Genomic DNA, 22180 nt, shown 5'->3' with positions numbered 1-22180 from the left:
CATGGTATTCGGATGCCTTTTGAAAAGCGAGGCAGGATCGAAGGAGAAATGAACAGCGAGCTTGCACTTGTGTCAGGTCTTCGGGTTCCAGGGAGATGTACCAAAGTCAATGTAAGGCATACAATAAACTAGTTCATCGCTCAAAGGTCGATTGTTTTCTCAGTAAGATTGACATCTCTGACCAACCTTCTTTTTGGGGTGGTAAAGTCTTTGTCCTCAACAGCCCCCAAAATGATTCTACCCGAATATGAGCATCCTCGACAGTTAGCCAACTCCTTCGGTGGTTTCTTTGATCAGAAGATCTGACTTCTACAATAAAAGGTCAATCAGCAAATAAATGAATTCCTATCAGTTGAAGTAATCAAACACTGAAGCATACATGGAGGAGTTTTATACTGTCAAGGAAGATGAAGTTATCAACATCATCCAGGCTGCATCCACATCATCTTGTGAGTTTGACCCATTCCCAACTTCACTGTTAAAAATATACATCAATGTTCTACTCCTTGCCCGAACGAGGATAATCAGTACTAGGATGCAAACAAACAGGGGAAGTCTCTGATTTGATGAAACACAACCTTGTGACCCCTTGACTGAAGAACAACAGACTCTCCCATTATGAGCTCAGTAACTATTGCCCAATATCTGATCTTAGCAATGCAACAAAGCTAGTTGAAAGGGCAGCTACTGCTCAAGTCAAGGAGTATTTTACTGCCAACAATTTATTGCCCAGGACCCAGCAGCATATCGAACCTATCATCCTGTTCAGAGAGCCCTCCTCAACGTGAAGAGTGACTTACTGTTAGCCCGAGATGGCCACAAATAAGCTGTCCTTTTACTTCTTGGTTTCAGAGCAGCGTTTCATAGAATAGACCATCAGATATTGCTGTAGAGATTGTTCAAGCACTTGGGTTTCACTGGTAAGGTTCCGCGGTGGTTTTTCTCATACCTGGCGGATATAAAACATGCCATTAGAATCAACGAGATCAAGTCAGATACGTACCATGACAACTGCGCTTTAGTCCAAGGGTCGGTCATGGGAATGATTATTTTCACAATGCACAGTGCTGCAGTTGATATCATAACTGCTCATGACATACAATCAATGGTTTATGCAGATGATACACAGCCTTATATTCTGTTAAAAACATCTGATTGTGAGGACTCGCTGGATCAACTCAATGCATGCATCGCTGTTAAGCTTTGAGTGACCCAAAACAAACATACAATTAAACAATTGTAAGACGGAAATCATCCATTTTTTCCTCAAAGTTGCTCGTAGTGCCTCATCCATGACTGTGGTGGTTGCCGATGTTGACATGTTTCCCATTGTCCGTGCCAACCAACCCATTGTCCAACTCATTACTATATCGACTGAGCATTTGAAGTGGCTGCTCCAACTCTGGAATTCACTCCCTATACATATCTGTCAAGAAGCCAGCCTTCAAATTTTTTAAACATTGCTCAAAACATATCTTTTTTTGCAAATACTCCATTAAAATTTCCATGTTACTCTTCCAGTTTGCCAATTTGAAGTAAACATTGGTTAGTGGGAATTTTGTTAATTTAAATTGATTATATTTGTAAAGCATATTGGGGATATTAGGTTATGATCATGCGCTATATAAACATGGCATTATTATTATTATTATTATTATTATTATTATTATTGTCATTTTTGTTATTATATTACTTATATTCCTTACTTTTTGCAATATTTTCAAAAACTTAAATTTATCTTTATGAGGCAAAAATGATAGAATATATACAGTGCCTTCAGAAAGTATTCACACCCCTTGATATTTTTTCACATTTTGTTGTGTTACAGCCTGAATTTAAAATGGATTCAATTGAGGTTTTTTTTTGCCATGATCGACACAAAATGCCCAGTAATGTCAAAGTGGAATATTTGTTTTTTGAATTTTTTACAAATTAATTAAAACTTAAAAGCTGAAATGTCTTGAGTCAATAAGTATTCAACCCCTATACTATGAAAATCCAAATTGAGCTCAGGTGCATCTAATTTCCTTTGATCATACTTGAGATGTCTCCAAAACTTGAATGGAGTCCAACTGTGGCCAATCAAATTGATTGAACAGGATTTAGAAAGAAACACACCTTTCTATATCAAGACCCATAGTTGATAGTGCATGGCAGAGCAGTAACTCCACCATGAAGTCCAAAAAACTGTCCGTAGAACTCCAAGATAGAATTGTGAGGTGGCATAGATATGGGGAAGGGTGCAAAACTATTTCTAGAGTGTTGAAAGTTCCCAAGAGTACAGTGAACTTCATCATTAGGAAATGTAAAGAATATGGAACTACCAAGACTCTTTCTAGAGCTGGCCGCCTGACCAAACTGAGCAACTGGGCAAGAAGGAACTTGGTCAGGGAGGTGACGAAAAACCCAATGACCACTCTGGCAGAACTACAGAGTTAGTTGGCTGAGATGGGAGAACCTGCCAGATAGACAACAGTCTCTGCAGAACTTCACAAATCTAGAATTTATGGGAGAGTGGCAAGACAGAAACCACTCCTGAGAAAAAGGCACATAACAGCATGCCTGGACTTTGCAAAAAGGCATGTGAAAGGTGGAACGCATGAGGGAAAATATTTTTTGGGCTGATGAGACGAAAATTGAACTCTTTAGCCTGAATGCAAAGCACTATGTCTGGTAGAAACCAAGCACAGCTCATCACCCCTCGAACACCATCCCTACCATGCGTGAAGCATGGTGGTTGCAGCATCATGTGATGGGGATGCTTTTCAGCTGGAGGGACTGCAAGACTTGTAAGGAAAGAGAAAACAATGAATGGAGCCAAATATTTCATTTCAACTTTTCATTTCAGCTTTTCATTTTTATTTAATTAGTAAAAATTTCGATAAACATGTTATCCCTTTGTCATGAGGTATTTTGTGTAGATCGGTGCCAAAAAAAAAATTCATCCATTTTAAATTCAAGCTGAAACACAACAAAATATGAAAAAACTGAAGGGTGTGAATACTTTCTTGAGGCACTGTAAATGAACACATGTATATGAAAATGTTTCTGCTGTAAATATACTCATTAGTTTTTCTTTGCAACATTGAGGTTTTCATGGAAGAGTGAGGATACGACCTGACAGTGGGGCAACAGTTGGCCACAACAAGCAAATGAATGAACTAATGGGAAAAGAACACAGAGGAGGGGAGGAAATACAGTAACCTGCAAGTAATAAGCTTAGGTTAGTTTTGGTTAGATAAGGTTAATGGAGGTAGAAATGATCCCAGGTATGTGTGGGGGGTGACATGAAATGGCAGTGCACTGCCTGCTTGAGGCCCTGTAGGGAAGAGTGGGAGTTTGATCAGGTCAGGTCAGCTATGGGAGCATGCGCCAGAGCAGCGCTTCGCTGCGTCCACTTTCCGCCGGTACTCCAGGGGCCTCCATCTGGCCATCCCCCAGGCAGATGCCTGGCCCATCCCAATCTCCTTGAGATGCCGATCAACCTGCTGCAACCACGAGGCACGTGTTCGGCCCATTGGCCTCCTCCACTCATGAGACTTCCTCGCTGAGAGAATCTGGTGAGCAGGATCAGCATCAGAAAAACGAGCCACATGTCCATACAGCCGCAGCTGACGCTCACGGACCATGCAGGTTACAAATCTCATTTGAGTCTCTCTCAGCAACCGCTCATTGGACACAAAGTCCGAACAGCGATAACCAAGGATTCTCCAAAGAGACCAAAGGAATTCATCCCTGGTCTGATCAGATCTCAGATCCCTGGTCAGAGTCCAAGTCTCACATCCATAGAGCAAGACTGGAAGCACCAAGGACCGGAAGACTCGGACGTTCGTCCTCCCGCCCAGGTACAGGCAGTGCCACACCCCATTATCCAGTGAATCCATGACTCCCCAGGCTCGACCCATATGTCTGTTGACCTCTGACTCACAGACAGCAGAGACATGAATATCACTGCTGAGGTAAGTGAATCTCTCCATGACCTCAACATCCTCACTACAAACAGACACAGACAGGACAGCAGCATCCAAGATGTCATTGAAGGCCTGGATCTTAGTTTTGACCCAGGAAACCCGTAATGCCAGTGGCTCCGACTCCTCATTCAGCACCTCGAGGGCACCCAAAAGGATATCTAAAGTCTCCGCAAAGATGACTGCATCATCTGCGAAATCAAGGTCAGTGATCTTGACATTCCCAAACAATGAGTCGCAGCTTGACCTCTCCGACATCCTCCCTAGAATCCAGTCCAGCCGAGTGCTGAAAAGTGTGGAGGCCAGTACACACCCCTGACGAACTCTAGTTACAACTGTAAATAAGTCAAATTTTACCACCACATCTCACAGCACTCTCAGTACAAGAGTAGAGTTCAGACATCAGATCGATCAGTTTTGGTGGCACCCTACGAAGGCCAAGAATCCTCCAGAGGGCATCCCGATTCACTGAATCGAACGCTTTACAGAAATCAACATAGGCTGCAAGCAGCCTCTTCCAAAACTCTCGTCTGCGTTCGGTGAGGACCCGAAGAGCAAGTATACGGTCAATCATTGACCTCTTTGGTGTAAAGCCTGACTGCTCTGGACACTGGTGCTCAAGCAGATGGTGGCGAACCCTATCAATAATTATCTGAGTAAAGACCTTGCCCGGCACTGAGAGCAGCGTCACAGCTCGGTAGTTGTTGCAGTCTTGGCGATCACCCTTCCCTTTCTAGAGAGGGACAACAAGGCCTCTCTTCCAGTCAGTTGGGATGATGCATGCAGTTCTTTGCTCTGCCTGGAACACAGGTAATGACATGAGTGCAGCATTTCCACCAGCCTTGAGAAGTTCAGCATGGATGCCACAGATCCCTGGAGCTTTACCCCATTTCAACCGGTTCACCACAGCCTGTGTTTCCACAAGCGAAGGTGGACCACAGTTGATTGGAGGGTCAGCAACAGGGATTGTAACACCCCTGACATCCAACTCGACAGCTGGTGGATCAGCCTGGTACAACCGCTCAAAGTTACCGGCCCAGCGGGCCTTCACTTCTGAATCCTCTGTCAAGAGGCCACCACCCTCTGTTCTCACTGCAGTACACAGAGGGATGGGCTTGGATGAACACAATGCGTGAATTCCCCTGTAAGCAGGACGAGAATCACTTGACCACAGGTGATGCTCTACCCCCTCACAGATTCCTCGCACATAGACCTCCTTGTCCACCCTTAGCACACGTACAGTTTTACGCCTCAGCTCCCTGAACAGCTCAGCTCTGCCATTCAACCTGGCCCTGTGACTCTGGTCAATGGTATCCAGTGTCGCTTGAGAGACAAAATTCTTCTTGGCCCCATGGTGAGTTCCAAGACATCCTCCGGCAACATCAATGGCGGTGGTCTTGAAGGCACTCCACAACTCTTCCGGACATCCCAAAGCACCCAGACCCCCCAAATCTCCACTCTCCTTGTTCGGAAACTCCTCAGCGACCCTCTCATCCTTGACCTTGTCAACATCCAGCCTCGGCTGAGATGGTACCATTCTCCTGGATTTCAGGTGCAACTTCAGAGTTGTTACAACAAGCCGGTGGTCAGTATTGAGGAACTGAACACTCCGATAGACCTCCAGCGACCATCCTCCAGTTCTGGATCATCCAAAAGCGACCATCAACGACGACATGGTCAATCTCCTTTGCCACACTGCCAGCATTGGAATACCAAGTCCAGCGATGAGCTTGTGGGTGCTGAAACCATGAACCAGCCACCCTAAGTCCATGACTTCTTGCATAGTCAAGGAACTTAGTGCTATTCAGGTTCACAGTTCCAGACCCATGGGGACCAACACATGTCTCATAACCATCCTTATCAGTTCCAGTCAATGCATTGAAATCCCCCAAGACTAAAAGTGTATCTCGTCTGGGGCACTGATCAACCAAAGACTCGAGCATGGCGTAGAATGCATCCTTCATGTTGAGATCACTTGCCTCAGTCGGAGCATAAACAGAGACCAGGGAAATGACACCTCAGGAGTGACGAATCCTTCGTCTCATAATACGCTCGTTGACCGGTGTTACCTCAATTATCATTGGAGTCAGCTTATTGGACACAGCTACAGCAACTCCTTGGGCATGGTAACCATCAGAGCGACCAGACCAATAGGAGGTGCAACCACCCACCATGATCTCGCTGCAATCCGGTCTCCGAACATCAGAGAGTGCTGCAATCCCGATGTCCAAATGCTTGAGCTCAGATGATAACAGAGACAGGTGATCATCCTCTCTTAGGGATAGGACATTCCAGGAACCCACCCGAAGGGACCACCTCAGGTTAACCCAAGGAGACTGCCGTCTGGTGGATGACACCTCAGCACCACTCCAGCACACTCTCCCGCAATCTGACCCTGGAATGTTACCCCATGGTTTCCCTCCTATTCTCAAAGATTGGGGGTCCCGGAGGCTTTTCCCCAATCCCGTCATCCAATGAGCTGACCTGTGAAGGGAAGCTGCACAGGAGGTACTCCCACGGGGTGGGTTTTCAGATTTCTTTGCGTTTTTGTGTTTTGCGGACTGAAGGGTTTAACAGTGGCCGGAGTGCAAATCCTGCCACCAACCTCCTAATAAGAAGTAACCCAACTGCAAAAGACGTCCTCAGACACAGTTGGGCACTAGATATGGATGGCCATTGGCTCACAAGAAGCTCCTCCGCCCTTTGACAGGTTTTGTTTTTCATCCGGCTGGGTGTCCATATCCAAATACCCTCCTTACCAAAAAACCTGATGGGGGAGACGGTTAAGTCGACGACAACAACCCGACCATGGAACAGGTTAGTACAGGTTTACATGATACATGTAGCAAGTCACAGATCTAATCTGGCCTGACCTGACATACATATAATCGGTGAAATCACTCACCTCAGTCGGAGCATAAACAGAGACCAGGGAAATGACACCAAAGGAGTGACGAATCCTTACAAGGGTGGATGTCTTTATTCTTCTTCTTCTTCTTGTTTCATGTGCATCAAAAGGCTGTGGGGTTGCATTATTGTTTGATCACAGATGGAAAAAGCTTGGAACAAATGTGTTGATGTGTACAGTGAGCCTGGAGTTTCGGAATTTGACCAGGAGGGGTCAATCGAAGAACATGTGCACTCTTTAGTTGCTTTGGAGGGTCAGAGGGCTGAGAGAACAGAGGGGATAAAGCGGACGAGATGCAGTAAAAGACAATTGGTTAAACACGAGTGCTTCCTGTGTGTTTGGATGTAAGCTGTGCAAGGGAAGTAGGATCAATATTGTATTTGTCATGGTGATGCTCAGATCCTGAGCATGGGATACAAGTTGAAACACATGAGTAACACTTGTTCCTCTTTTTTTTTTTTGTAGGTCCAAATATTGCGGCGAGAGCTTGATGCATCCCAGGAAAAGGTGTCATCCCTTACCTCCCAGCTTTCGTCCAATGTGAGAAAAGCAGGTTTATCTTCATTTTAGAATATTGCCAGTTTTGTACGCACCTTGATTTCCTTGCCTTTCATGAACGTATGTTGTTCTTGGTGCTGAACCCAGCCTGTTCTCCAACGACTGCAATCCATGGTTTGCGCTTCACACGTCTGAATGATCATACCGGCCGGCTACCACTCAAATGGATCTTTGTCATTTGGGGCCTTTGACTTTCGAGTGACATAACAATGACCACATCAACAGTGTGACGTTTTTGAAACTTATATTTCAAATAAACAAATACAAAGTCAAATGAGTAAGTTCACCATTACATACGATGTCCAACTCTGATTCCCACGTTGTGTTGTTTCCGCCCAGTGTCTCTGTTCTGCTGGCTCAACTCACGCGTGTTCACCTCGTCCACCAAGGCTGTTGAATGATTGAGTCTTGTCGCGTTGTTCTCTTTTGTGCGCTTGTCCGTCCAGAATGATTAAAGAGCTTAAAGGAATTCTTTCCCGATACACAATCTTAATGAGTTTAAACAACCTGATTATAATCGGCTCCATGCGTTAACAACCGATCTGGATATTAACACCTCGTTCACTCATCAGAGTTAATCGAGCACGGGGACGATCGAAACAAACCGCTCATCACAAGTCACCCGTCTCTCTACACCTTCCTCTAAATAGTATCACAGAACAATCTCGTGCCTTCTCGTAACTGCAATTCTCATTCATACTGGAAGTTTCATTTGAGAATGTTCCAGCACCTTCATGAATCGAACCAGGCAGTATACAATAAAATACTGCCATCTACAGTCAAAATTAGCACATTACATCAAGCAGTTGATATTACAATTTATCGATCCGTGCTTCAGCAATCATATAGCATGTAAGCATCAATTTTAATCGTTCATTTACAGGCATGTACTAATGCTTACCCACAAATACCACAACATCGAGCTTTTAACTGACAAATATCAAACTTTGCTTCTCCAATCCTTCTTTTATAATGATTTTTAATAGTGCCAAAGACTCATTGAAGAGCTTCAAAACAAATTACACACACACACACACACACACACACACACACACACACACACACACACACACACACACACACACACACGATACATACAAGACAACATCAGATGTGATGGCCACTGAGCTTTTTCCTTCAAACTCGATTGGGAATTAAGACATAGTAACAGCTATGGAGGAATTTCCTTAAGCCAATGAATGACAACCGATGGTGTTTGTCTGTGTTCTATCCTTTTAAATGCTGAACTTCAAGCAAAGAAGCAACACATACCATTTTTTGTCTTTGGTGTGACTCAGCTGGGGATTGAACCACCTACCTCCTCGACTTAGAAAGGACACTCTAACTATATCCTCAAGTGATAGTCAAATGCAAATATCACAAAAATAATGCTGCATATTTATAATGTTCATTATATGCTCTACCAAAAAATCCTCATCAGTGGCTGCCGGTATTTTTTTTTATTTTTTTTTTTTTGCCTCTGGAAGAGCACAGTTTTGGCTTGAGTTACAAGGGTGGATGTCTTTATTCTTCTTCTTCTTGTTTCATGTGCAGCAAAAGGCTGTGGGGTAGCATTATTAGCTGAGGGTGTGACTGTACCACTGATGAAGTTCCCTCTGCTGCTTCGGGTAGGAATTTGGAATTTGTTCATGGTGCCGGCAATAGCTCGCCTACTGTTCGCGAAGGACACTGTGCGGTCTGTAACACCCAATGAATCCTGGCATATGGGATGCCAAGTTTAACATCCATCCAAAGGATGGCACACACATTTATGAATCGCCTTGTGAAATACCGGGATGACGATTTATAGCTGGGGCGGGATTTGAACCTAGGCGAGACAGCTTAGAGACAAGTATACATACCACTCGGCCATACTGTCAGCCCAAAGTCTTTCTGATTTTCTTGTGCAGTCTTTTAAATGTTTCAAATAACCATGTTTATTCCCATAGGCTAACTTGGTATCTGCATTTGAACAATCCCTTTCCGGAATGACGAGCCGCCTGCAGAACCTCACTCTCACTGCAGAGCAAAAGGTAGCACCTATTTTTCCTTACCACAAAACTATATATCAACCTCATTTATTACTTTACACAAATTACTTTCTCTTCCCCCCCCCCTCTGATGGCTGTGCCTTATGGAGTAGCTTGCAAATAAAATCACATTCAACACAAGGACATGAGAAGACAAGGTTATACTTTTATTAGGATTACAAGGTCATTCGACAAATCAATACAGCAGGTATATCAGATTTGAATGTGGGATCTCAGCACCATGAGCCATGTGCTTGGACAAGTTTACCAAACAAGCCGTTTCTTTCTTTAACTGGTGGACCCATTGGTCCATTGGGCAAAATTTTCATTGGTCTTCACGGCCTTCACAAGTTTTCATACCTGCCTGCTGTGTACTGCTTGAGCATAATCTTTCCTTTCACTAAGCCCAGATGTGCTTGGGCCAGAGCGGAGATTGCACGTTCGTTATTATTCTTCCCAAATTATACTACTATTATTATTGTTGTCAAAATTATTATAATGAAATAACATATGCTTTGTTACAATGTTATCATTATTTTTGTTATTTATTTTGTAATTAGAATGCCATGCTGTGGAAGGACCTATTAAGCTGCCCCATACACCTGAACATGACATGCATTTAAAACATGGGAATTTTTCTGGGTTATTTTATAGTTAATTAGCCTAATCTATTCAGGAGGTCATGATGATCATTTTGTTGTTTCACATCCAATATCAGAATGCTCCTGTATAACTCCACAAGTAACATGTCCCCCTCCCCCCTCCTCCCCCCTCCTCCCCCCTCCTTCCCCCTCCACACTGACACCTCATCAATTGATAGTAGAATATTAAAGGGTCCTCATTGTCTTGGGTCGTTTGAGTATCTGGGTCTTTTGGGTCTCCAGGGTCTTTTGGGTCCTCAGGGACTTTGGGGTCATCTGAGTATTTTTGGTCTTTGGGGTCTTTTGTATCCTCAGGGTATGGGTCCTCTGGGTATTTTGGGTCCTTAAGGTATTTTGGGTCTTCTGGATCTTTTGGGTCCTTGAGCACTTTTGGCTCATCTGGTTCTTTTGGGTTTTCAGGGTCTTTTGTGTCTTTTGGGTTCTCGGATTTTTGTCTGGGTTTTCCTCAAAGTTCCTCGTAATGGAACTTTGAGGAAAATCATTTTGGGTCCTCTGGGTGTTTTGGGTACTTTTGGGTGCTCGGGGACTTTTGGGTCAACTGGGTCCTTGGGGTCTTAAAGAGTCTTCAAAGGTCGAAGGGATCTCTGCTTTTTAATGGGTGAAAAGGTGCATTCCAATAGTACGTAATTAATTAATAGGCATAGGAATTGATAGACAAAATCATCACACACACACACACACACACACACACACACACACACACACACACACACACACACACACACACACACACCTCATCAATTTATTGTAGATGACATTCTTTACATGAGAAGAAAACCACTTGGATTGATATATTAAACCATTTTCTGTATATTGATGCAAGTTTTATTCACTTGGTTATATCACAACATGGATTCTTCTGATAATGATGGACATACTTATTTAAATTTACGACTTGTAAGAGTCTTTTACAAGACTGACAAGGTAGTGACGTATTGCTGAGGTGTTAAATTGAGAAAAGGAAAGGGGTAGGGGGAGAGATTGAAGGGGATATATCATGTAAATGTCTCCTTGATCAAGGAACCAGCAAGCTTTTAATAGAATGGAGGTATGGAATATGCTTTTATCGATGGAGGTATGGAACAGCAAGCTTTAAATAAAAATTGACTCTGATTAAGATGGGTCACTTGAAGTGAGAAATGTTTAAAGTGATGTGAGGTTTACCTGGATCCCTTCTGTGCAGGATTCGGAGCTAAAGGACCTTCGTGGTATGATTGGTTTGCTGAAGCAGGAGAACAAGGTTTCTTTGGAAGTTCTTGGCAGCACTCTACATCATGATAATCTCAAAGGTATGGCTTGCAGGTTTTCAACAGAGGCGGATTAAGATTTTTTTGAGGGCCCCAGGCACAAAAAATATTTAGGTCCAAAACGCTCCAAAAAGAGGACTCCGTGTTATTTTCACGCTCGCTCAGCCTATGTTGCTTTTGGCTCAACTGCAAAAAAAATCCAGAGGAATTCCCATGTTTTATTGCCTTTCCCCCCCACCCCCCCCCCCCCATGCAGAAAAACAATCCAATGTTAAGGTGTTCGAATACCAATTAGCTTGTTATTGCTTGCCAAGCCAGCCATTCTTTATCAACCGTTTCATTGGTGTGCTTGCTTGAGCACCCTCCAAGCTGATTGGTGATGGAGCACACCCCTGCACTTGCAAGGGTGTGTTTAGTTTCCAAGTTTTAATTTTATTGTATTTCTTGTATACAGAGACGAGGTTCGTGGAAGAACTAAAGGTTTCTTGCAGAGTGCTTGCCAAGTGGCTTAAGCACTCAAGTAATCAGTCCAACGAAACCATTGATAAGGGACCGCTGGCTTAGCAAGCGATAGCAAGCTGATTGGTCATGGAACACACCCCAGTTGTGCGACACAGAGGAACTTTTTCTGGTTCTGCTGTTTGTGTGAGGAAAAAGTTAATTCTGGGTGATTTTTCAACCCTTCTCCTTTTGTTGAGCTAGTTTCCGCTTTTCCCCAGCACAGCTGGGGTAGCAGCTTTTCACTGCTTGGGTTCCGAGGGCCAGCGTGTGTTCACTCAGCTGATGTGGATTTTTTTTTAACCCACCCCATTGTGATCGTTGAAGGATTCTACCTGGCCGATTGTGGAATCCTATTTGACTTCAGGCAGAGTTTAACGTTTGTCCGATTTGGTTATAAAACCCATTTGTAGTGTCGTGGTAGAGATGCTTAGCAGGCAGACACGAGCGGGGGAACAGTCGAGCCGGGCTGTGTTGCACAAGCGGGAGCGCGGGCGTACTTTGCCCGCAGCTCTCCTTTATTACGCACTCAGTACACACACAAGCTGCGGCGACTACGGCATCACTACAACGCCTCAGGCGGCGCGCACTCCTTATATCCCTGGCAGACACGATGACCACCCCGACCACTCCCCCACCACCATGCCCTGCCCCGCAGGCCCGCAGACTATACCACACTCCTCCCTCCTAAAACTATGATTATTAAATGATCACCATCATAATAAGCATAAACAGCACGAAGTACTACGGTATAACAGTAAACAAGGCACAAAAAAGAAAACAGCGAAGTATAAAAGCACATCACATCATACAACGTATGAAGTGAGCTACTGGAGAAGCACAGCAGCACTACACAGCGAAAACGCCCCCAGGCGGCTTATGCTTACATGGCCTTTGGCGAGGTCGCGGCGACCTCCCGAGCAAACCTCCCCCGGCACCATCAAACGCCTCCGGCCCACAAGGCGGCACATTTCCCCCAGGCAGACCTGAAGCAGATAAACATTCCGAGGCCGGGAGCCCGCTGTCTGGGAGCCGTGGCGCCAGCGCCAGACCCGATTGACCTTGGCTGGGGGCGCTGAATAGCGCCGCTGGCTGGATGCAACCAATGCTCCACAACAACCCACGCACCACAATCAGTTGAGATGCCAACGCCCGCCTAAACGGCCTTGAGCGAACACAGAGAGCTGCGCCCCCGGCGCCCGGCACGTCTGACCTTGCCGAAATCAGAGGTGGGGGTAACGCTGACCAGCGCACCAGCCCTGGCTCCGAGTGGACCTCCGAGACCCACACGGCAGGTAGACGGTAGCAACTCCAGGCAAACCACACTTCAACCATAGGCTCGTCATAAATCAATAAGAACATCATTTGAACCATTGCAAACTCATTTTTCCGTACAGCGCGTTCTTTCGGCAAAATCCCTGCACATGACAAAGCAACTACCCGCAGCCCGGGGCAATGGAAGGCCAACCAAACCTTTTTATTTGCCACCACCGCTCCCAAAGCCACCACATCACATTGACCATACCGCAAAACCCATCGATTGATCTCCGCCAAACCCACTCTCACACAGGAACTGTTGGCATTTATTTCAACAACGTTAAACCGCATCACTCGAACAATGAAAAACAAATATGCAATGAACAGCAACCCATAACCCACATCACGAGTCCGTCTCTTGGTTGTCGACTCGATGTTGCGACTCGCGACTTCCTTTAACGCCACGGGCTCACTGCAACCCGTTGAAGCTGCCCGAACAACACAGGCGCACCTCGCACCATGAACGCAGCCGACTCCCGAGAGCTCATCGCGAGAGCTGGCACGGCTCCCGCTGCTTCCGCACCGCACACCACCGTTGCAGGCAGCAACGAACGGCCGCTCCCGTTGCATCGATGCGGCTCCCGCCGCCAGAACCTCGCCCTCGGGTCTCGACGAAAGCATCGAAGAGAGCACCGGCACACCTGGAGGTACGAACTGGAGATCCAGCCCGAGGTGCGCCAGCCACTCCCGACCCAAAAGGGCGGGGGCGGGCCCCTCCCCTCGCACCACGAACCTCGGAAGCGCAACCCGCTGGTCCCGCTGGGCAATCACGACGTGCGCCCCGCCAACCGCCGGCAGCGCTTCACCGGCATACGTGTGCGATGCGAGGGCAGCACGAGTGGACTCAACTCGACACCCGATCAGTGCCCCGATCACTTCGACATTCACTGGCATCGGTCCTGTCACCGTAGGACCAACTGAAACCAGGCTCAACATGGGCAGCATCAGTGCCCCGGTCACCTCAACCTCCCCTGCCACTGATCTTGTCACCTCCGGATCAATTGGAAGCAGGTCTAACACCGGCAGCATCTCCCCCTCCGGGTCGCTGGAATCTCCATGCCCAGGCTGCAAAACTCGACCCGGGGCGTTACCGTGCACGCCATACACCGAACACCATATCGGCGGTAGGTCTTGACCCGGGACGGAAGGACCGCTTCGCACACTGCCATCTATGACTGTAATGATGGGCGATGACTCTCGGCACACACACCGTAGACGTCCTCGAGTGCTCAGACCGCCGTCCGAGTGATTGCATCGCAACGCTCGCCCACGACCCGCGCCGCAGACCGTGCGCGCGGCCGTGCGCACCTGGCACACCGCGCTAACCTCCGGACCACCTGCTGCGCACCGACCATCGAGACCCCGGACATTCTTCAGAGCTTGCGCGTCGCCCAACGCCGCGTTCGAGCCAAACCGCGTGTCCTCGTTCTTTAGCCGTGGCTTTGCAGAAATCATTCTCCCAATTTGTCGTGCCTCAATAAAACGAACACTGAGCACGGCCGTTGCCCACTCGACGTGGCCGAAGTCGACTCCGACGAAGGCGGGCACGCGTCCGCGCGCCGTGCCCCGACTTCCTGTCATGCCTGAGCCGGCCGCGCCGGCGAGCCTCCTGGCTCCGGAGCCTGTGCGCGCGCGAGTGAACCTGCGACACGCTCCTCGCGATGCGTACTCCTCCGGAACCTCGAACCGCACAAGGTGCGCTGAGTTACTCGCTGCCACTCCGAACCCAGCCACCACTCTGCACACGCCGATCCGAAGATCCTCGTCAGCCAACTGTAGTGTCGTGGTAGAGATGCTTAGCAGGCAGACACGATGACCACCCCGACCACTCCCCCACCACCATGCCCTGCCCCGCAGGCCCGCAGACTATACCACACCATTGACACTGATAACCGATGTCCACATAAGTCCTTGTGAAACAATTTATTATTCTAATTATACACCATACACTTCTCACCCTTATACAATGAACTTAAGAATCCCCATTGATTGCAATATTATTTGGTTCTATTTCATTTATTCTTACTTTTAGTTAACAGTTCGACCAACCCGATTCAATTCACTTCCACATTACATCAGAGAGTTTTATTCTAACTTGGTACTTGGTCAGTTCCAAGGCGTACAAGCCACTGAGATTCTAATACTTCCTCAGGTACTTTCACTGAAACAATTTTACATTTCAAAGCATTTTATACTTTCATGGGAGAGTGGTGGGGGCTATCAACCCAGACTACAGACGTGTCCTTTTCGGAGAGAAGCCACTACGTACATTTCGAGGCAAAGGTTCACTGTTATCAGCTCAGGTCACACCGCTCCAGACCAAGACATTTGTCAACATTTAAGGAAAAAGTCTCTTGGCGAGAAAGGACAGCCAATTTAACTTGTAGCATAAAACATACATTTCAAAAACTCCATTTGTTACAATTTAGAATACATTAATATCAAATTTTCCCCCACAGCTGATACGTCCTCGTTCGGAAATGTGGTGAATGCCCTTGAGAGCTACTTTGGGCCAAAAAAGAGCACTATGATTGAACGGTATAAATGCCATCAGCTCTACCAGGGAAATGGTGAACTTGTCCAACAATACGAGGTCCGTCTAAAAAGTAACGGGACTGAGCTTCCTGTGTGCTCCACTTACATAACTTGAATGAAAAGGTTGCGTCACAGTCTTTTGCAACATTCCAGCAATATATATGATTAGTGATTGTTGACTGCACTAATTGTGTGATTTTTTTACAGGTCGTGCTTTACACATTGTCTCGTCTGAGTCGTCACGCTATGAGTCAATCTGAAGATTCTTGCCAAGCTTGGCAAAACACTTTCCGAATCCTTCGCAATGCTGCAGTAAGTCTAAGGGGAAGAAACGATGTCATGTACACATGCATTTGAATGGCACAAGAGGTTCAAAGAGGGACGGGAGGAGGTTGAAGATGATCCATGGTCTGGAAGACCTTCAACGAGCAGAACAGCGGACAACATCGAGCATGTGAAGCAGATGGTGCAAGCATATCGTCGAATCATGGTGCGGATGATTGCTGAGGAATTTTCCATCAATGAGGACACTGTCTGGAGCATCATCACTGGAAATCTCGAAATGCGCAAGGTGTGCACAGAGATGGTCCCGAAGCTGTTGTCCGAGGACCACAAACAGCAAAGAGTCACTGTCTGTCAAGACATTATTGAGCGCCTCGAGGATGATCCAGACCTGCTCGGGAGAGTCATTACTGGCGATGAATCATGGATATTGGAATACGATCCCGAGACCAAATGGCAGAGTCGTCAGTGGAAAAGTCCGGCATCACCAAGACCAAAGAAAGCAAGGATGTCGAAGTCGAAGGTCAAGGTGATGCTCATCGCGTTTTTTGAAATCAAGGGCATCGTCCACGTCGAGTTTCTACCACAGGGTCAAACAGTGAATCAATACAAGTACAAGGAGATCCTCCGGCACCTCATGTGATCAGTCCGGGAGAAGAGGAGGGATCTGTGGGAGAACAACGCCTGGGTGCTCCACCATGACAACGCCCCTGTTCACAGTGCCCTGAGAATCCGACAGTTTCTGGCAGAGAGGAACGTGCCAACTCTGGAGCAACCCCCATATTTGCCAGACTTGGCCCCTTGTGATTTTTTCCTATTCCCCAAGCTCAAGGGGTTGATCAAGGGGACCCGATTTCCAGATGTGGAGGCCATCAAAAGGGCCGTGACAACGGAGCTCCGGAGGATTCCAGAAGAAGCCTTCCGGGGTTGCATCGAAGCATGGAAGAAGAGGATGGACAAGTGTGTGAGACTGGAGGGAAACTATTTTGAAGGGGACATGCTGTGATTTCAATATATTTTTTGGAATAAAATTTCTGTGAATTCAGTCCCGTTACTTTTTAGATGGACCTCATATGTTGCTTCACTTTCTGAACTGGCTGCTTCCTGTAATTTTGGGGTTTTAACAGATGAGCTCATCAGAGATCAGCTCAGAGAAAAGACTTCCATTCTTCATATTCAGGAACAGTTGCTAATGGAGGATAAGTGACTCACTTTTGAGAAGGCACCAGCTCTGGCTATCCAGGTAGAATCAGCCATGATGGATTCTAAGCTGATTTATACATCTCCAGCAACCTCATAGTGGGGTGGCTTAGCCCAAATATTCAAAAGAATTGTGCATTTTGTGATACAAGCACTAAATTTGGCACAAATGTACATTAATATGTTGCAAACATTTTCAGACATTGGGCCACTTGAAATTCTCTCTTTATGTCCGCCATATTGGATTTCGAAATGGCCGCCACTTGAAATCTACATTTGCTATTATCTCTGGACGTAATGCAGCTATTGACTTGATTCTGGTATCTAAATGTATGTTTTTGGGGGCAAGGAATCCAATGGTACCATTTTCAACTTAATATTATCTATCACAGTCTGTTATATAATTTTATTTGGAAATTATCTCGGCAAATATTGGATTCAACACAATACTTTGAAAAGAATGTCTTAGTTCTGTAAATATAAATAAAAAATAAACTATACTAAATCACTAGTAACAACTCAGACAAGCTCATATATACTGGCAGTCTAAAATATAAATTCATATCCCATTAGGAAACAAAGTGACCCATTCATTTGTGTTTTTCATATGCATATTTTATGTAACATTACATTCATATTGTCAATAAATACCAAACATGCATAATCCACTTCCTAGACCCTTTAAGCCATCTTTTGTGTTTCTCGAGTACAGAAATTTATTGTATAGGCTTCCATCTGTCTTGTTTCCTTAACAATGCACTGTAGCATGTCTTTAACAATGTTTACAAACATGACTCTACTACATGTCTTTAATCACAGCCCTGACCCAAATAAATGAGTAGAGAGGCTGCATGTGTGTTGACCCACATCAACTGTGTTCTTTGTGTGTGGCTGTGTTTAAATCACCTTGTGACTCCACATAAATGAGTTAATTACATACATTTACAAACATGACTCTACTACATGTCTTTAATCACAGCCCTGACCCAAATAAATGAGTAGAGAGGCTGCATGTGTGTTGACCCACATCAACTGTGTTCTTTGTGTGTGGCTGTGTTTAAATCACCTTGTGACTCCACATAAATGAGTTAATTACATACAATCTGGGCTCAGCTAGACAACATTGTGTGGTCAGCAATGAAGACAAGAGTCTGAATTACATGTATGCAAAAGACCTTGTGAACCAGTGAAGCAAATACATGGGTAAGCATGAATTAAATCTAGGGCATGATATAATTTCCATGATGTTTACCTCTCCACTCAATGGTGGAAGGAGGTAATGTTTTGATCCCAGCTTGTCTGTATGTCTGTTGACATATGGACATAGACATATTCTGTCTATGGACAGAACAAAGGCAGTGGACGCACCCATTCCTCGTAACAAGCTGAAGGTGTTCAGCACTTCCACTCCAAGAAGCCAGAGCATAGGTCAGCAACAGCTCGCCTCCATCAAGAATGACCGTGAACTCTTTGCACGCCTGTACATTGGCTGCCAGACGAGGGATGGAAACCTTGAGGAGTTCTTTTGTCACGAGAATCAGGCATGTCCTCCTGCATTGTCTGATGGTGGAATCCTCTGCACTGGTACCAAGAGTGATCTCCTCACATGCTTGGAAGAAGTCTCCGACGCAAAGACAGAGACTCCTGTCACGACCTATATTGTGCTTGATGGAGCAGCCATCGTCCAGATGCTGAAGCCGGCTGCATCAAAGACCTATGAAGAGTATGCACAACAGATCTTCATCCCATATATGTCCACGAAGTTCCAAACAGTGTCACGCCTGGATCTGGTCTGGGATACTTACCTTGCTGATTCACTGAAAGGTAGTACACGTGCAAAGCGGGGACAAGGTGTGCGGAGACGTGTGGTGGCTGCCGCAGCCATACCTGGAAACTGGCAGAACTTCCTACGAGTGGACAGCAACAAAACCGAGCTGTTCAGGTTCCTCTCAGCATCTCTCATGGAATGGTTTGACCAGGAGGACAAGCAACTCGTCATTACTGATGGAGAGGCAGTGCTCAGCAAACCACTACTGCCAGATCTGACCTCACTCGCCCCATGTAACCATGAAGAAGCTGACAGTTGGATGTTGCTGCATGCATCTCACGCAGTCCAGCATGGACACCATGCAATACTCATCTGGACTGTAGACACCGATGTTGTGGTGCTGGCAGTGTCCCTGGCACAGGAGTTGCAACCAGAAGACAAACTGTGGCTGGCATTCGGAACAGGCCAGAGTTTCCGATACCTAGCAGCACACGAAATAGCAGCTGGATTGGGACGAGAGAAGGCTCGTACACTGCCAATGTTCCACGTTCGAACTCAGGGGTCGGGAACCTTTTTGACTCAGAGAGCCATGAAAGCAAAATATTTGGAAATCTATTTCAGTGAGAGCCATATAATATATTTTAAGACTGAATTCAACTAAATGTGAGTATAATAAGCCTCTGAATTTATTATTTTAAATAATGTTGTTATAATACTCACCATTAATGGGACTTCTGGTGCTGCATGGATTTGCTGATGGCTTTGTAGTCTGGTTGGCACTTGGTGAGGTTAAGCTTCATGCTAGCGTTGAGGCTTTCATCCGTTAGACGTGATCGTATGTTGGACTTGATGTTTTTAAGATGTGAGAATGACTGCTCACATGCATACGTAGATCCAAACAAGGTCAAGACAGCAATACTCACACGCTGCAGTGTGTGGTATGTGACAGGAAGCGCGTTCCAAGTTTTGATAATCAGCTGGTCTTCGGGTTGAAGTTTTTTCATTTCTGTCCACATGTGCTTGCTCGCCAACTCCGCTTTCTGTCTTGCGATTCTTTCCAAATCTTCATTCAGTGACTTGAACTTATTCACCCACATGTCTGAGGCCTTCAGGTCAGCCACTTCTGCTTCAAAATCTCTGACGGAGACACCAGGAATGTAACTCAGGTCGGCTCTGTTCAGTGAACACTCGTTTGGATGGGTGATGAACTTAAAAAGACGAGTGTGCTCACGAAATTCTCCAAAGCGTGCTTTGAATGACTGTAGGAGACTGGATGTGAAGCCAGCTAACTGGTGGAGATCAAAGTTTTGAGTGGGCTCACTTGCTGTGCATGCATCTTTAAATTGTCTCAGTTTTTCAAAATGTAGTAAACGACCTGTTTCAAGATCCATGATAAAGAGCTCCAGCTTGTTTTCAAAAGCAAACACGGCTTGTTGAAGCGATAACACTGTATTTCCAATGCCTTGCATTTTCACGTTGAGCTGGTTCAGATGTTCAGTCATATCCACGAGATAGTAAAACTTGAGCCACTCACTTTCGGCTAGCTCAGGATGCTCAATCCCTTTCATTTCAAGGAAAGTCCGGATTTCGTTCAGGCAAGCCGCAAAACGGCTAAGCACCTTCCCTCTTGACAACCAACGCACATTGCTGTGCAAAAGCAGACCGTGATAGTTATTTCCAACTTCATCCAGCAGTGTTTTAAACTGGCGACCATTTAAGGCTCGGGCAACAATAAAGTTGATCACACGAATGACCAGCGACATCACTTTGCCAAGCTGCCCATCACACATCTGAGCACAAAGTGCCTCCTGGTGTAGAATGCAATGGAAACTTAGGATGGGTCTATTTTCATGTTCACGGAGAAGCGCCACAAATCCTTTGTTTTTCCCCACCATACACGGAGCACCATCAGTACACACTGAGATAAGTTTATCCAGAGGTAGATTTTTTTCTTGAGCGAACTCCATGAAAGACTTGAATAAATACTCACCTCTTGTGGACCCTTTTATTGGCAGAACAGCAAGACTTTCTTCGCACAGTGTATCACCAGCAGCATATCTTGCAATCACACTGAACTGCGACAAATTGCTTATGTCTGTTGACTCATCCAAAGCCAGGGAAAAGAACGGCGCTGTATTTATGTCCTTCACTTGCGTTTCCTCCACTTGGTTTGCCATCATGATGGTACGATCATGAACAGTTCTTGCCGATAGAGGCATGTCTTGTATCCATTTGATTATCTTGTCTTTGTTCGGAAGATCATCAAAAAGTTCATTGGCAACATCCAGCAGAACGTTTTAGCATCCTCGCCATCTGTGAATGGTTTTCCGTTCCTCACTATTGCTAAAGATCCAGCAAAGCGAGCGGAATTATAGTCACCGTGCCGGGTCCATACGCGGAGTTGCTGCTGGCTGGCTTGCACCCTGCTCAGTAGCTCTTGGCACGCTTTCTTTCTGCCGTCTCCCGCAGGGTATTTTGATGCAAAGGTAGCATGGCGTGTGTCGAAGTGCCGCTTTATATTCGACCATTTCATCGATGCAATTTTGTCATTGCAAATTAGACACACCACAGAACCTGCTCTCTCCACAAAGGCGAATTCTTCAGCCCATTCGTCCTGAAATGTACGATACTCCTCGTCTTTTTTTCTTTTCGCCATCTTCTTCGTCGAAGGGTTAGCTTTGAGCAAGTGAGAGAGAGAGAGGGAGATGTTGACCCAACTGAGGCTTGGCAAATATTGAGTCTGGCTGGCCTGCGCACGGGCTTATATACTCGAGAGGTGCGGCGCGGCCGGCCGACTCTGGGATGCTGTCACCTCAGCGGTGGCGCGTGATTGGTCGAGATGAATTCCGCTACGCGTGTCGGCGGCGGCACGTCATCGGAGGAACCGAAATCACGAGTCACCTCGGCCGCATGACTGGACGAAACAAAAACCGCTTCAGCCAATTCGGAGGCGTTTTTTCTTCTCTCCTTCTGGCAAGTTCAGCCCTGCACGTGAATGAAGCACGACACCATTCAAACTATAGGTAAAGCTTCCGCGAGAAATATTGGGCTTTCAAAGTTTCAAACTCCAATTTTATCTGCGAGCCAGATGCAATCATCAAAAGAGCCACACCTGGCTCGCGAGCCACACGTTCCCGACCCCTGCTCTAACTGGATGCGACACTGTGTCTAGTTTTCATAGACATGGCAAGAAGACCGCGTGGGCAG

General features: G+C 46.0%; 1 protein-coding gene across 3 annotated transcripts in view; it reads left to right on the top strand.

Moving 5' to 3' along the window:
- Positions 1 to 22180, top strand: part of LOC147026463 (neuron navigator 2-like) — a 181943-nt gene that overhangs the window by 99818 nt on the left and 59945 nt on the right. For all 3 annotated transcript variants that reach the window (XM_085881896.1, XM_085881894.1, XM_085881893.1), the window contains 3 exons: positions 7342 to 7416; positions 9384 to 9467; positions 11310 to 11415. In XM_085881896.1, the coding sequence (XP_085738022.1) occupies positions 7342 to 7416; positions 9384 to 9467; positions 11310 to 11415 (265 nt within the window). The remainder of the gene's footprint in view (positions 1 to 7341; positions 7417 to 9383; positions 9468 to 11309; positions 11416 to 22180) is intronic.

Source organism: Eptatretus burgeri, chromosome 5 (assembly GCF_056783735.1).
Source record: "Eptatretus burgeri isolate ZD-2024b chromosome 5, Ebu_testis_v1, whole genome shotgun sequence".
Classification (NCBI taxonomy): Eukaryota; Metazoa; Chordata; class Myxini; order Myxiniformes; family Myxinidae; genus Eptatretus; species Eptatretus burgeri.
This window is presented reverse-complemented; position numbering and strand designations above follow the sequence as displayed.